Here is a 16,914-nt window from a genome sequence, read left to right as displayed (position 1 = left end):
CTACATATTACAAAGAAGGTGTGGCCAAATATACTGTTTTAGTTTCTGTAGCCTACTAGATTAGCCGGGAGGGCTGACGCGCGACTCACGTACCTAGAGAGGCTACATGATAGAATGTGGGTAATGAATTGTCTTTTTTACCAAACTTCCATCTACGAAAGCAACGGTTTACCGTGTAGCTGCAGCTGCTCATCGGTCAATTCGTCCACGTCCAGTGTCAGCGTACAGTGGCAAAATGCAAGGCAGGTGAATCTCTGTAGGATGACTACTGTATAATTATATTACAGGCTATACTGTAATATTCAAGTGTATTTGCACCACCTGTAAAGCAGACTTTTGCGATAGTGTTGTAATAGTGATTGCTGCAATGTAGAGTTTGCTGTTTTTACATCTAGAACTCTAACACATATATGTTATTTTTAATGATCTCAGTCATAGATCACTGCACACTGATATCAATTTCACTGTTGCTTATGACAATTTTTTTGTAAATAGCCTAGGTCAACAATAGGTTTACATGTAGGCTTATGCTGAGCCAGTCAACTGGGTTCCCTAAGGAGTTTTTCACAGTTTTGCACTTTTAAAGTTCACTTCAGTGACAAATTACTAAAAAGATATATACAATTAGACTAGGATTGATTTGATTGATTGATCTGTGTAGTTAATACATCTTTTCATTATTGGTCTTTCTGCCTTTCAGTTTGTCAGAGAGTACTTCTCAGTTTATAACTAGTCGTCATGCTCTCTACACCCACACATTTCTGTAGACAGGAAACAGGTTAATTCTGGCCTCAAAGTGTGATCTGAGGAGGCTTACTGTACTGTATGCTATGTGTTGATATGGAACAGCAGCATTAGACCGTTTGAGTTTGTATGAATGTAATAGGGTTTTCATGTATGTTTGTAAATGACATAAATTCATCAATTATATTTTGTCAAAAAAAATTCTCACAGTTTCTCTGTATGTATTAACTTTGGTGTCTGGTAGGCTAGGTGTCTCTTATCAAGTGAATGATCAGAAAGTCTTCATGTTTTTATGAGTTGCGGAGATGTGCCCCCCACCTTCTGTTTCTTGGTTGTCTTAGAGTGCATTTGGAAGATATTCAGACCCCTTGACTTTTTCCACATTTTGTTACATTACAGCCTTATTCTAAAATGTATTAAATACATTTTCCCCTCATCAATCTACACAAATATCCCAGAATGACGAAGCAAAATAGGTTTTTAAAAACATTTGCAAAAAATAAGACTCTTTACTCAGTCATTTGTTGAAGAACCTTTGGCAGCGATGACAGCATCATGTCTTCTTGGGTGTGATGCTACAAGCTTTGCAACCCTGTATTTGGGGAGTTTCTCCCATTCATCTCTGCAGATAGTCTCAAGCTCTGTCAGGTTGGATGGGAGTGTTGCTGCACAGCTATTTTCAGGTCTTTACAGAGATGCTCAATTGAGTTCAAGTCCGTGCTCTGGCTGGGCCACTCAAAGACATTCAGAGACTTGTCCCGAAGCCACTCCTGCATTGACTTGGCTGTGTGCTTAGGGTCATTCTCCTACTGGAAGGTGAACCTTCACCCCAGTCTGAGGTCCTGAGCACTCTGGAGCAGATTTTTGTCAAGGATCTCTTTGTACTTTGCTCCGTTAATCTTTCCCTCTATCCTGACTAGTATCCCAGTCACTGCCACTGAAAAACATCCCCACAGCATGATGCTGCCACCACCATGCTTCACCGTTGGGATAGCGCTAGGTGACGCTTCGCATTCAGGCCAAAGAGTTCAATCTTGGTTTCACCAGACCAGAGAATCTTGTTTCCCATGGTCTGATAGTCTTTAAGTGCCTTTTGTTGAACTCCAAGTGGGCTGTCATGTGTCTTTTATTGAGGAGTGGCTTCCGTCTGGCGACTCTACCAAAAAGTCCTGATTGGTGGAGTGCTGCAGAGATGATTGTCTTTCTGGAAGGTTCTCCCATCTCAACAGAGGAACTCTGTAGCTCTTTCAGAGTGACCATTGGGTTCTTGGTCACCTCCCTGACCAAGGCCCTTCTCCCCCTTATTGCTCAATTTGGCCGGGTGGTCAGCTCTAGGAAGCTTCTTGGTGGTTCCAAACTTCTTCCATTTAAGAATGATGGAGGCCACTGTGTTCTTAGGGACCGTCAATGCTGCAGAAATGTTTTGGTAGCCTTCCCCAGATCTGTGCCTCGACACAATCCTGTCTCTGAGCTCTACGGACAATTCCTTCGACCTCATTGCTTGGTTTTTGCTCTGACATGCACTGTCAACTGTGGGACCTTATATAGACAGGCATGTTGAATTTACCACAGGTTAATTCAAATCAAGTTGTAGAAACATCTCAAGGATGATCAATGGAAACAGGAAACAGGACCTGAGGTCAATTTTGAGTCTCAAAGCAAAGGGTCTGAATACTTATGTAAATAATTTTAATATTTTTAATAAATAAGCTTTGTCATTATGGACTATTGTGTGTAGATTGAGGGGGCGGGGGTAAATTATGTAATCAATTTCAGAATAAGGCTGTAACATAACAAATGTGGATAAAGTCAAGGGGTCTGAATACTTTCCGAAAGCACTCTAAATCCACTATGTACAGTACATGTGGTGTCAAGCCCTGCTACTTTATCTAGGTGGGAGCCCATGATGCTAAAATGTGATGTTTGACCTTCTCTTGGGATGAATAAGGAAACAACCCCATGGAACCCTCCAGTAGGTAAACGTTCACTTACTCAGTCTTTGAACTCATACAGTATTTAAAGGATTCATATATACTTTGCTCTTTACTGTTTGTCCCTTTTAATTACTTTGGTAGACTGACATCTAGTAGTAAGAATCCCCACATATAGGACCACTGTGTTTTTAAACAGAGCTGCTATCTTGTCTAAATATGTTGATGTTTATAACTCTATTATTGTAGCTGACAGTATGTCGTCAGCAGTGGAGGCCAGTATGTACAACAGTATTCAGGCCATCCTCAGACAGGCTGCCTCCTCATGCAACAAAGGTACATTATCAGTGCATACAACAATAAAAAGTAAACGATTATCACATTCATCATTATGTGGCATAATTATCTATTATACAATATTAATAGTATTACAAATGTAATAGACTTGAGGACATTATGTGGTCAATTCAGCAGCCTTGTATGACTTCCTGAAGGTATGCTGAGGTGGACTCTTCATAAGAAGGTGGAGACCCATCCATCTAACAGTGTCTCACTGGTCAGGGTTCTGGTCAAAGAGCTAGAGAAGGTTGGTCTGACACTACCAGAGTATTCTGTTCTTGCAGAATGACACATGGCACGCCCTTTGTCTTCAGAAGTATATGTGGCCATTTTAATTGTCAGTTTTATGATGAAAGCTTCTTTCATTTGTTGATTCAGGTGGAGAGGCTTGACTATAAGATGCATGTCATTCCATTGCTTCACACTCTCAACTATGTTATTATTCAGGTCAGATTAATTTACCATACCTTCATCTGAAATAACCTTGATCAGAGAGTAGAAGGTCCTGTATTATTGATGTCTAGTTTACTGTGTTATTTCCACGTATCATATTTCTTGTGTTGATTTCCTGGTTATCTTTATCCTGCTTAGAATAATTATATTGTTCCTTGTTTGTTTTAGTTTGGGATGCCCTATTCAAGCTATGTGATTGTTTTGTGTTTGTGATTGTTTTTATTTTCCAATCAGCTCTGATGTATGTATCTGATTGGGAAGGCTGCTCTTTTTATTCCGTTGTATCGGCAGCAGTCTAGCCACATTCCATGTAACCTGTTTCAGAGAGTGTATGAGTGCTTCAAACGGCTCCTAACACTTCCAGAGCCCTACTGTACTATCGCACTGAGATACATGAGAAGCATAAAGATGGAGCAGATCACACCAGGTACTCATCACTAGCACTTTACACTTTACACAGTGGCATGTAATGTAGCACAAGCACATTTGAATCATATGAATATAGTATACAGTTCTCCAAACATGTATTTACCTTACTCCCTTAGTTCTGCTAAAGCTCCCTCCCCGACAATAACTTCCTCCACAGGAGCTTTGTATCAGAGAAGGGTGATTGCTGAGCAGAGCCTAAGGAACAAACATTTCCCCCAGCAGGAAAGGTGAGTTTAAAACACCCACGAACACATCTGCCATCAGAAGATATTTTACACTTCCCACTGAAGTCAGTTTGTAGTCACCAGCAACAGCTGACTAATTTAGTCATGGTCATTTCTCATAAGGTGAGGGTGGGGGTTTGTTTGCTATGTGTGAGCTGTGGTGTCACTTTCCCTTTCACAAACTGATGCTTTTGAATGAGGACTTTCCCGTCAGCAACTCTGAGGTTGTTCTGTATCCACAATAGCTGTGCTTACTGGCTGCCCCTCTGACTGTGTCCCCTGTAGGGTATTTGTGTTTGCAGACCCGGCTGTGTTCTCAGGGCCCCTGTGGCAGGCGGTGAGGGCAGACCTGGTGCTGGCCAGCCCCCAAAGTGACATACTGGCAAGACGGGTGTTACTGCACACTCTGCAGGCTGGACTGGTGAAAGCCTGTCATGGTCCCATACTGACTCAAGCTCTGGAGGTGAGGGTGGTCGATGGGCTGTGATGATATGAGACGTTTGGATTAATTTATTTCATATCTTGGTATTTGTGTGCATCAGATGGAAATCACGTGTGTGCCTGCGTGTGTGCGGGTGTGCATGTGTGTGTGTGCCGCAGGATCTAGGAGAAGATGTGGAGCAGTACTTCCAGGAGGTGGTGTTAGCTGTAGAGCAGAGTATAGAGAATGGCGAGGCAGGCCGTGACCAGTACCTAACCAGGCTACAGCACATCTACAGTGACATCCTGACCTCTGCTAACCAAGGTGTGTGTAAAGCAGGATAGGGTTGGGTGGTATCCAGATTTTCCTATTAGCATACCGTCCTTACGGTATTACAGGTTTAGTACACAAGGGGGCACCAGAAAACCCATTGGGCATCTATTTCCATAATGCTAACTAAATTAGCACAAGTCATAGCAAATTTCCATGAAGGCTGCTAGCTAAATATGCTAACAAGCGCAAACGAAAATAAACTAATTGCAAAGACAGGCAATCCAGCTCATGAAGTTATACATACAGTACCAGTCAAAAGTTTGGACACCTACTTATTCCAGGGTTTTTCTTTATTTTGACTATTTTCTACATTGTAGAATAATAGTGAAGACATCAGAACTATGAAATAACACATGTGGAATCATGTGTTAAAAAAAGTGTTTAAAAAGTGTTAAGCAAATCTAAATATATTTTAAATTTGAGATTCTTCAACGTAGCCACCCTTTGCCTTGATGACAGCTTTGCACACTTTTGGAATTCTTTCAACCAGCTTCATGAGGTTGTCACCTGGAATGCATTTCAATTAACAGGTGTGCCTTGTTAAAAGTTCATTTGTGGACTTTCTTTCCTTCTTAATGCATTTGAGCCAATAAGTTGTGTTATGTCAAAGTAGTGTTGGTATAGAGAAGATAGCCCTATTTGGTAAAATACCAAATATGGCAATAACAGCTCAAATAAGCAAAGACAAACGACAGTCCATCATTACTTTAAGACATGAAGGTCAGTCAATCCAGAAAATGTCAAGAACTTTGAAAGTTTCTTCAAGTGCAGTTGCAAAACCCATCAAGAGCTATGATGAAACTGGCTCTCATGAGGACCGCCACAGGAAAGGAAGACCCAGAGTTACCTCTGCTGCGGAGGATAAGCCCAACAAAAATTATTCACAGTGTTCAAGTAACAGACACATCTCAACATCAACTGTTCAGAGGAGACTGCGTGGATCAGGCCTTCATGGTCAAATGCCTGCAAAGAAACCACTACTAAAGGACACCAATAATAAGAAGAGACTTGCTTTGGCCAAGAAACACAAGCAATGGACAATAGACCGGTGGAAATCTGTCCTTTGGTCTGATTAGTCTAAATTTGAGAGTTTTGGTTCCAACCGCCGTGTCTTAGTGAGACGCAGAGTAGGTGAACGGATGATCTCTGCATGTGTGGTTAAAACCGTGAAGCACGGAGGAGGAGGTGTGATGGTGTGGGGGTGCTTTGCTGGTGACACTGTCAATGATTTATTTAGAATTCAAGGCACACTTAACCAGCATGGCTACCACAGCATTCTGCAGCAATACGCAATCCCATCTGGTTTGCACTTAGTGGGACTATCATTTGTTTTTCTACAGGTCAATGACCCAACTCACCTCCAAGCTGTGTAAGGCCTATTTGACTAAGAAGGAGAGTGATGGAGTGCTGCATCAGATGACCTGGCCTCCACAATCACCCAACCTCAACCCAATTGAATTGAAACCGCATAGTGAAGGAAAAGCAGCCAACAAGTGCTTAGCATAGGGTGGCTACTTCGAAGAATCTCAAATATAAAATATATACCGATTTGTTTAACACTTCTTCGGTTACTACATGATTCCATATGTGTTATTTCATAGTTTTGATGTCTTCACCTTTATTCTACAATGTAGAAAATAGTAACAAATCAAGAAAAACCGTTGAATGAGTAGGTGTGTCCAAACTTTTGACTGGTACTGTATATAGGTAGGAGCTACCGAATGTCATTTTTGTGAGTTTGGACATTTTACAAGTGAATGAGAGACATTGTGCAAAGGAACAAAGGTTTGGAAGGAAGAACAGTTCTGGCTCTGGAGCATGTGTACACACTGTGTCTGTGTGGAGTCTGGAGTCGCTAGGGCAATGGGCCTGCCTGCTCTGCTTGGAGAAGAGGGACGGAGTAGTAGACAGCCAAGAACGTAGAGGAGAAAAAAACGCAAGGAAATCAAGATAGCATTGGCAGCTGTACAGGTCTGTCAAACACGGCAGAAAGCTAACACCATATGATGCCATGTTATCTATTTATTTCAGCCACTTACTTAGATAACTAGCAAGTTAAACTTAGGGGTCGTGTTAACAAAGAATTCTGCGTTTTTCACAAAGAAAAGACAAAACGCATAAGAAATACCTTGATGCGTTTTATAAACGCAGATCTAAAATGTTTCTTCATGTAATTTCTGTCCGGCATCAGACTAATTTTGTGCTTCAGTTGCACTTCTCCACTTGGATGAGAATTCACAAAAGGGCATTCTATCAGCAGACAGCCTAATGTGTAGATACATTCCTCTGGTAATTTTCAGTTTTAGCCTACTTTTCTCCTGTAAAATGCTAGATTAACTTTAAGCAAAACATTAGGAAATGTAGCCGGCTACATTCTTTCTATGATAAACATTAGAAATATGTTTTATAAAACCTTGATTTGTCATATTAAGCTCATTTAGTTGTGTGGCTGCCAGCCAAATGGTGTTGCACTTCCTTTGTCATTTGATATAAATTCACCTATTTTCTTACACTAATGTATTTTCTGTGAAGGAAAACTATAGTTGCACACCCCTGCTCACTCTTTTGAAGCAAAACACTGTTGCCTTTCAAAGTGAAATATAATACCCTTGTCAATACACAGATGGACTCACCTGCTCCCTCTTTCACCCGTTGTGCTATTTACAAACAACCACGTGACTGGCTTAACTGTTCTGGGGAACTACTTTAAGCTTCATAATGTAAAATAGTGTGACAAATGAAATGAAGAACGCGATCTGCTTTATCTCCTAAGGTATTGCACAAGTTTACTGCAGGTATTTACTTAAAGAGTAGCTACAAATACTAAAATGTATTGAAAAACTTCAAAGAAATCATTTCAACAGTATTGACGGTATTGAAAAACCATCCTGTGGCCATTTCTAAATACCCCGGCATACGCTGTATATGGTATACCACCAAAGGCTAAAGAAGAATAATGAAAGAGATTTGCTGACTGTGACAAACAAGATATTCACTGTTTATTGTGTTATGTTTACTCTCTCTCTGTTCAGACCCAATTGCCGGTGGCTCTCTTTCTAACACTCCATTGCCCTCGCCAGAGATTCAGTTCCACCTGTGGACAAACGAAGAGGAGCTGTGTGAGTCAACATAAGAGAACCTTAGTTTCTAGGCCATTATAAAGACTTGAAAATTCTGTCAAATCAGACTAATAGTGTGGCAATCTTGAATCTTTCATATTTTTCTATAGGGAATGAGCTGGTAAACTTCACCCTAAACGTTTCCACCTCTGAGCGGAACTCTATGTACCAGGAGGAGGAAGAGGAGGATGTTTCTAAGAGGGTTTCCCACCTGTCTGTTGATAGTGGAATAGAGAAGGACCTGTCTGACATGGGGGAGCGGGAACAGAGGAATCCATTCACTCGGTCACGGTCACCGTGTTTCAGAGGGAGAATGAAGCCAGAAGACAAAATGGCTCTGGTACAGGAAAACATCAAGGGGCCCACCAGTAGCACCCCTCTCCCTAAAGAGGAGGGGAACCATACCGCACGCATAGTGATGATGGGAGACAACAGGGTGCTGGGGAGACTGGCCAAGGTGTACCACTCCATCCGGTAGGATGTACTTCTACTTTCCCTTAATGTCCCTTAATACCTAGTTCCATCCTCATACATTCAGTTTTTATCCAAAGTGACTTACAGTCATGCGTGCATAAATTTTTATGTATGGGTAGTGCTGGAAGTTGAACCCACTATCCTGGCGTTGCAAACACCATGCTCTACCAACTGAGAGACAGAGGACTACTGTACACTGTAATCACACTGTAATTCTGTCATTTAGAAATGTGTGTGAACTATTTTACAATGTGCATTACTTTTGTGTGCAGAAAACGGGAGGCAAAACATCTCATCTTGACCAAAAGAGTGAACCTACAGATATACTACATCCCTGTCACTGATGAGTCTATCGTCAATTCACCTGTGAGCAATAGTCCAATTCAAAATCCAATGATCAAATCAAAGTTTATTTGTCACGTGGCCGAATACAACAGATATTACAGTGAAATGCTTACTTACAGGCTCTAACCAATAGTGCAAAAAAGGTATTAGGTGAACAATAGATAAGTAAAGAAATAAAACAACAGTAAAAAGACAAGCTATATACAGTAGCGAGGCTATAAAAGTAGCAAGGCTATAAAAGTAGCGAGGCTATAAAAGTAGCGAGGTTATAAAAGTAGCGAGGTTATAAAAGTAGCGAGGCTATAAAAGTAGCGAGGCTATAAAAGTAGCGAGGTTATAAAAGTAGCGAGGTTATAAAAGTAGCGAGGCTATAAAATTAGCGAGGTTATAAAAGTAGCGAGGCTATAAAAGTAGCGAGGCTATAAAAGTAGCGAGGTTATAAAAGTAGCGAGGTTATAAAAGTAGCGAGGTTATAAAAGTAGCGAGGTTATAAAAGTAGCAAGGTTATAAAAGTAGCGAGGTTACATACAGACACCGGTTAGTCAGGCTGATTGAGGTAGTATGTACATGTAGATATGGTTAAAGTGACTACTATGATGAACAGAGAATAGCAGTAGCGTAAAATAAGGGTTGGCGGGTGGTGGGTGGTGGGTGGCGGGACACAATGCAGATAGCCCGGTTAGCCAATGTGTGGGAGCACTGGTTGGTCGGGCCAATTGAGGTAGTATGTACATTAATGTATACTTAGAGTGATTATGCATATATGATCAACAGAGAATAGCATCAGCAATGTAAAAGAGGGGGTGGGGTTGGGGGGGGCACACAGTGCAAATAGTCCGGGTAGCCATTTGATTACCTGTTCAGGAGTCTATGGCTTTGGGGTAAAAACTGTTGTGAAGCATTTTTGTCCTAGACTTGGCACTCCGGTACAGCTTGCCATGAGGTAGTAGAGAGAACAGTCTATGACTGGGGTGGCTGGGGTCTTTGACAATTTTTAGGGCCTTCCTCTGACACTGCCTGGTGTAGAGGTCCTGGATTGCAGGCAGGTTAGCCCCAGTGATGTACTGGGCCATACGCACTACCCTCTGTAGTGCCTTGCGGTCGGAGGCCGAGCAATTGCCGTACCAGGCAGTGATGCAACCAGTCAGGATGCTCTCGATGTTGCAGCTGTAGAACCTTTTGAGGATCTCAGGACCCATGCCAAATCTTTTTAGTTTCCTGAGGGAAAACAACAATAATACCAATAATGTAAAATAAACATCCATCTCATGCTGCATATATACAGTAACCGGTATGATTTGCTAGGTTATGGAACCAGTCTTTTCTCTTTTTCAGGAAAGCACATCACAAGTTGGAGACAGGTTGTCTCTAGCCTCGTTCTTAGGAAGGGTCGATCCCTGGTACGAAAGCAACATCATCAGTTTGGGAGCCATGATTCCAAAGCTGGCAGGAACGGTAATGAGTCCTAATACATGCATTGTTTTATAAAGTAATCTAATTCTGATCATGATTGTCCAGAAAGATCCATCAAATGGGTTCAAGGCTACCTAAATGGAAAGGTTTTTTAAGATAAAAATAGACATCCAGTCATGTCACAGTGAGACCTAATACTGTGTCTACTATATGCCATTGCAGCAGTCCAGTCACAGCAGGTCATCAGAACCCAACCACTTCCTTGTGGACGTCCTCTCCTACTACCTTCGCTGTGGCCTACAGCCTGTCCACTTCACACTCTACTCTGTCAAGGTCAGCTCCCTGAGATACATCCACATGTCATAGTCACCTGTGTGCATGTGTGTTATCAGCAGGATGTAACACCAACATATGGCAGCCCATGAATAGTTCATACATAGTTCATAGCCCAGTTTAACATAATGATTACAGTTATCATCCGGGGTTAAATTGGGAATTTGGAGGTTGGAAAGCCCTATTTTGAGGGGGGGACTAGGATTGGAGTTGGAGTTAGGGTTAGGGCAGGAGCTAGGCATACGTTTGTGATTGGGGCCAGGGTTAGGGTTGAACCAGATTGTGGATGTAAAGCTAGGCTTAGGGTTGTCGTTGAGTCTAGGTTTAGGGTTGAACCGGGATGTGGACATGAAGCTAGCATTTTGGTTAGAGTTGAGGCTAGGTTTAGGGTTGAACTGGGATGTGGGCATGGGGCTAGGAATAGGGTTGTGGTTGAGGTTAAGGGTTAAACTGGGATGTTGACATGAATCTAGGGTTAGGGTTGTGGTTGAGGGTTAGGGTTTAACAAGGATGTGGACATGAAGCTAGATTTATGGTTGCTCTCAGCCTAGGGTACCATAGCCTTAATCTTAACCTTGGTTTATCATACGTTTTATCCTTCTTTCTTCTTTGGACCCGTAGATTGCTGGAGCTTGGCTTTCCCTGTGACCCAAGGTGCAGGAGCCCTGCTTTGAGTAGCTCCGGCTCAATTTAACCACTTGTTATCATGAAGAGAAAAAAAACACAATTTGTCCCTAATTTGAGCTTGTTCTTGTTGCCCTGTTGTGTTTAGATCTCTGTCTCTGGCCAGACTGGCAGCCCTGTGGACGATGTGTTTGTGTCCCACCTGGATGCTGAGTTCCCGGAGTCTAAAACACTCAGAGAAAATCTGAGACAAGGTACTGTTGTCACAACTGTGAATGCAGCATGAACCGTGTTGTCAGGACAGGGACAGAAACTAGATCGTCCTGTTACTGCCTCTGTTGGTGATTGCATAATGTCTCTATGCAGAGAGATCTAGTAGGCGACGAACAAGGAAGACACTTGGAACCTGTGGAGTGGTGGTTTCTGTGAATTACAGTAAGGTACTTTCTGAAGGCTTTCTTCCCTATTTGTGTTATAGAGTATTTGATTAGTGGTTAGTGGATGTGTTCATGCTTGGTTAGTGTAGTACAGTATCATTGTAATCATTTAGGAACAAGTAGTACACTTTTAAATGAAAAGTAACAACTAAGGAAATATCTAGATATCCTTTTAATCCATATGGCATAATGTCTTAACTACAGTACCAAATGTGTGTGTGTCTGAAATGCTTTCTGCAGGTCTCTTTGAGCAAACAAGAGGTTGTTCAGGGAATGTCAGTCATGACATGTGGAGTGGGCATCAGTGCAATATCACCCAATGAAACAGAAGGTTTGCATTAAAACATATACATGTAGTAACTACATAGCTGTTCTCAATGGCAACTTGGTTTCATTACCTCAAATCAACAATTTGTCATCCCTACTTTCCCTAGGTCTTGATTTCCTCACTGTCAATTTTGACAGTACAAATCCAAGATGCTGCACGGTAAGGATATTTCTGAATGTGTGATAATAAATCATTGAGACCCCAGTAACACCATATTAAAAAGTACTAAAAGTACTAAAACTGTCAGTTAGGCAACACACTGCCAGATGTGGTTTCTTGATCGTATCCTCATGTCTCACCTTCAAACCTCTACCATTATATATAATGGTAGAGGTTTGATTTGAGCCCATAAATGCGAAGAGGGTAGACATACAGTACTGCAGTTTGGAGTCACATCTCGCAATGATTTTTGCTCCTAACCTATCAGGATATTTAATTTGACCATGCTGTGTTGACAGGAGATCAGAACCCAAAACATTAAAATCAGAATCCTGGAGGATAAGACCTTCACTGTCTGTCTGGACAAAGACTGTCGCAGGAAATACACACATGTGCAAAGGTCAGAGATCACACTCATCAGCAATATAATGCCACGATGCTCTACCATCTCTACTGTTGATGAATGCCATACAGTAGTTATTTGGTTGTCTTTTACAGAGAATTTCCCTGGGCTCAAACTGAAATAACTAAGTAACTAACACTATTTTACAGCATTGAGATCTCTCCATGTTTGGATCCAGGGTATTGCCTCCAGACAAGTTCCAAGTCCAAGTTCAGTGTGGGAGAGGAGAGGGAGTCGGGGCTGAGCAAATACATGTGCAAGATCCTGCCTCTGCCAATCAATACCTTCACTGGCATCAACCACTGAAGGGATTTGATTATTTGGCCCGGGCTCCATCTCAGGCGTGAGCCAGGTGCCCCGCTCTGGCCAACGGCGAAGTAAGCTAAAAACAAAAGTGACATTGGTTATGCACATAGAGTAATGAGTAAGATTCTGTGTTTTCACATGCAAAAGGGATTTATTTTGATTAAAAAAGTGTTTTATCTGCCTTCCCAATGAAATCTAGTTTTAAAATCCTAACATATATTTTATGAAAAAGATGTATAAGGAAAGAAAACATACAAGAGATGTTGTATGTATTTTTATTTTATTAGGATCCCCATTAGCTGTTGCAAAAGCAGCAGCTGCTTTTCCTGGGTTCCACACAAAACATGAAACATGACATAATACAGAACATTAATAGACAAGAACAGCTCAAGCACAGAACCACATCTAATTATGTATTTTTTAACGCACATGTAGCCTACATATCAATACATACACGCAAACTATCTAGGCCAAATAGGGGAGAGGTGTTGCTTTATCTGTTTTCTTAAACCAGGTTTGCTGTTCATTTGAGCAATATAAGATAAGGGCTCTCTCTATATAATACTTTATGCTTTCTTAAATTTGTTTTGGATTTGGGGACTGTGAAAAGACCCCTGGTGGCATGTCTGGTGGGGTACGTGTGTGTGTAAGTTGACTATGCATACAATTTGGGATTTTCAACACGTTAATGTTTCTTATAAACAGAAGAAGTGATGCAGTCGGTCTCTTTTATATCAGCCCTGTGAGTCACGCCTGCTCCCGCTCTTCCTCCCTGGTGCTCGAGGGCGCCAGGCTTCCCAGTATTGAGCACTCCTGCCATCATCATTACACACACCTGCCCCGTCACACGCATCAGCGATTATTGGACTCACCTGGACTCAATCACCTCTGTCATTACCTTCCCTATATCTATCTGGTTCCCCGCTCTGTTCCCTGCTTCTGCATTAATTTTTGTTTGTCTTTGTTTACCTGTTCCTGTTCTGTTACCTGTCTGTTCCTGTTTAAATGTTTGACTCCCCGTACCTGCTTCTCATCTCCAGCGTCGATCATTACACTCTGACTACAATGAAGAGGAAGACATGTCGCTCTGTTCTGGCATATGTTTTGACCATGACAGTTTACAACCAAAGTAACTCCAAGTAATTTAGTCTCCTCAACGTGTTCAAAAGCCACACCATTCATTACCAGATTCAGCTGAGGTTTAGAACTTAGGGAATGATATGTACCAAATACAATGCTCTTAGTTTTAGAGATGTTCAGAACCAGTTTATTACTGGCCACTCAAGACTGCAATTCTTTGTTTAGGGTTTCAGTGACTTCATTAGCTGTGGTTGCTGATGTATATATGGTTGAATCAACTTTGTTTAATGCCAGTGGCAGGTTAATGGTAAAAATAGTAAAGAGTGGAGGGCCTAGAGAGCTGTCCTGCGGTACAACACACTTTACATATTTGACATTAGAGAAGCTTCCATTAAAGAAACCTCTTTTAGTTCTATTAGATAGATAGCTCTGAACCCACAATATGGCAGAGGTTGAAAAGCCATAACACATATTTTTTTCAACAACAGGTTATGGTCAATTATATCAAAGGATGCACTGAAATCTAACAGTACAGCTCCCACAATCTTCTTATTATCAATTTCTTTCAACCAATCATCCGTAATTTGTGTTAGTGTAGTACATGTTGAGTGCCCTTCTCTATAAGCATGCTGAAAGTCTATTGTTAATTTGTTTACAGAGAAATAGCATTGTATTTGGTCAAACACATATTTTCACCAACAGTTTGCTAAGAGCTGGCAGCAAGTTTATAAGTCTGCTGTTAGAACCAGTAAAGGCTGCTTTACCACTCTTTGGTAGCTGAATTACCTTGGCTTCCCTCCAAGCTTGAGGACAAAGACTTTCCTCTAGGCTCAGATTAAAGATATGAAAGATTGGAGACGCTATAGAGTCTGCTACCATCCTCAGTAGCTTTCAATCTAAGTTGTCATTGCCAGGAGGTTTGTCATTATTGATCGATAACAATAATTTTTCCACCTCTCCCACACTAACTTTACAAAATTCAAACTTCCAATGCTTTTCTTTCATTATTTTTTATGCATGAATATGATGGCTCACTGTTCATTGTTGACATTTCCTGCCTAAGTTTGCCCACTTTGCCAATGAAGTAATCATTAAAATAATTGCCAACATCGAACGGTATTGTGCTGAATAATCTGATTTGATGAAAGATGGAGTTGAATTTGTCTTTCTGCCCATAATTTCATTTAAAGTACTCCAGTGTTTTGTATAATTTATCTTGGCTTCATAATACAGTTTCTTCTCCTTTTTGTTGCATTTAGTCACATAATTTCTCCGTTTGCATTAAGTCAGCCAGTCAGATGTGCAGTCAGACTTATTAGCCACTCCTTTTGCCTCATCTCTTTCAACCATACTGTTTTTCAATTTCTCATCAATCCATGGAGCCTTGACAGTTCTTACAGTCAGTTTCTTAACAGGTACATGTTAATCAATAATTGGAAGAAGCAATTTCATAAATTCATTAAGTGCAGCGTCATTAATCACGTAAGACCAACATTTTTTTTTTTTTTACATCATCCACACAATATTTTGCCGTGACTTTTATATCATCTCTTGTACACTATTTTAGGCCCAGCTTTTTGAACTTTGGCTTTCCTTGATATAGCCACTATATTGTGACCACTACATCCAATGGGTACGGATATAGCTTTAGAACAAAGTTCTACAGTATTAGTAGAAATGTGATCAATACATGTGGATGATCTTGTGTCTGTAAACACCCTGGTTATTTGTTTCTGAGTGATGCAACATGTGCCTAGTAGACAACATGATGGAGCATGACGGACTCCCTTCCGGCACCGACAGAGATGGCCGCCTCTCTTCGCGTTCCTAGGAAACTATGCACCCGATGTCACAGGAAGGCCATAAAGATCATCAAGGACAACAACCACCCGAGCCTGTTCACCCCGCTATCATCCAGAAGGCGAGGTCAGTACAGGTGCATCAAAGCAGGGACTGAGAGACTGAAAAACAGCTTCTATCTCAAGGTCATCAGACTGTTAAACAGCCACCACTAACATTGAGTGGCTGCTGCCATACATGTAAAAAAATGTATCACTAGCCACTTTAAACAATGCCACTTAATATAATGTTTAATATAATTACTCATCTCATATGTATATACTGTACTCGATACCATCTACTGCATCTTGACTATGCCGTTCTGTACCATCACTCATTCATATATCTTTATGTACATATTCTTCATCCCTTTACACTTGTGTGTACAAGGTAGCTGTTGTGAAATTGTTAGGTTAGATTACTCGTTGGTTATTACTGCATTGTCGGAACTAGAAGCACAAGCATTTTACTACACTCGCATTAACATCTGCTAACCATGTGTATCTGACAAATACAATTTGATTTGATTTGATTTACTGTTCAATTTGAGAATTGCTCTCATTCCCTCACCACATTTGCCCATTCACGTCATGGGTCATAGACAGGTGCACTGTGGTTCAGCTTAATCGATGCCAATGCCTAGTAGTGTGGGTGGGGTTCAACAGGCACAGTAAATTTTTTAGAGCTGTCACTCCTGTCTACAAAAGTGCAGAGATATTCATGAAACACAACACACTTTTGTAATCTTCTGTAACACAGCATACTGACTGTATAAAGACATATTTATCAGTTGTATATTTCCATGCAAATTCCTGATGGACAGTCCAGTGAATTGTTGATGTTTTGAATGTATTTAATTTGGATCGCTTTCTACAGTGCTTGTTTGCAATAAATGTTCTGTTTACACTATGCTATTAAAGGAAGGCACTGTGTTAGTAAACACAGAGGAAATTACTTCTTATATCTTACCCGATTTAAATGTTTTGAATGAATATCATAGTTTGACTGTGTGGATATTTTGTATGAATAAACTGAGTTAATTTAATCATGTAGGGCTGGACAAACTCACTACCTGAACTGTTTTTTTATTTTACCTGTCTCGCGTAGTTGTCATCCTCGCGCCCTGAGGGCGCTGCAGACAAACAGCTTAATGTGTGCAAGGTGTACAACTGCTTTTTCA

General features: G+C 41.0%; 1 protein-coding gene across 2 annotated transcripts; it reads left to right on the top strand.

Moving 5' to 3' along the window:
• Window positions 1-75: 75 nt before the first annotated feature.
• LOC139421407 (phosphoinositide 3-kinase regulatory subunit 6-like) lies at window positions 76-13,013 on the top strand. 2 transcript variants are annotated; one of them, XM_071172272.1, is made up of 20 exons: window positions 76-242; window positions 2,638-2,720; window positions 2,925-3,011; window positions 3,170-3,261; window positions 3,393-3,461; window positions 3,759-3,894; window positions 4,054-4,123; window positions 4,406-4,583; window positions 4,721-4,865; window positions 7,907-7,993; window positions 8,104-8,467; window positions 8,740-8,833; window positions 10,148-10,267; window positions 10,448-10,558; window positions 11,331-11,436; window positions 11,549-11,622; window positions 11,860-11,950; window positions 12,054-12,106; window positions 12,406-12,506; window positions 12,659-13,013. In XM_071172272.1, exons 2-20 carry the CDS (start codon window positions 2,684-2,686, stop codon window positions 12,813-12,815), a joined length of 2,172 nt encoding a protein of 723 aa, XP_071028373.1. In that variant the 5' UTR covers window positions 76-242; window positions 2,638-2,683; the 3' UTR covers window positions 12,816-13,013. The 2 variants fall into 2 exon arrangements, with proteins under 2 accessions (XP_071028373.1, XP_071028374.1); XM_071172273.1 differs by having other exon boundaries at window positions 175-242; window positions 2,638-2,716.
• The last annotated feature ends 3,901 nt before the right edge of the window (window positions 13,014-16,914 follow it).

Source organism: Oncorhynchus clarkii, chromosome 12 (assembly GCF_045791955.1).
Source record: "Oncorhynchus clarkii lewisi isolate Uvic-CL-2024 chromosome 12, UVic_Ocla_1.0, whole genome shotgun sequence".
In the NCBI taxonomy this organism is placed as follows: domain Eukaryota; kingdom Metazoa; phylum Chordata; class Actinopteri; order Salmoniformes; family Salmonidae; genus Oncorhynchus; species Oncorhynchus clarkii.
The sequence above is the reverse complement of the archived record's forward strand: the minus strand, read 5'-3'. Positions and strand labels throughout refer to the sequence as shown.

What these genes read in the sequence shown, in the direction of transcription:
- LOC139421407 (XM_071172272.1), top strand. Translation starts at nt 2,684, where the DNA reads ATGAATAAGGAAACAACCCCATGGAACCCTCCAGTAG. An exon ending in TGCCTCCTCATGCAACAAAG is followed by an intron (nt 3,012 to 3,169) that starts GTACATTATCAG and finishes GACTTCCTGAAG; the next exon opens with GTATGCTGAGGTGGACTCTT. An exon ending in TTCCAAAGCTGGCAGGAACG is followed by an intron (nt 10,268 to 10,447) that starts GTAATGAGTCCT and finishes ATGCCATTGCAG; the next exon opens with CAGTCCAGTCACAGCAGGTC.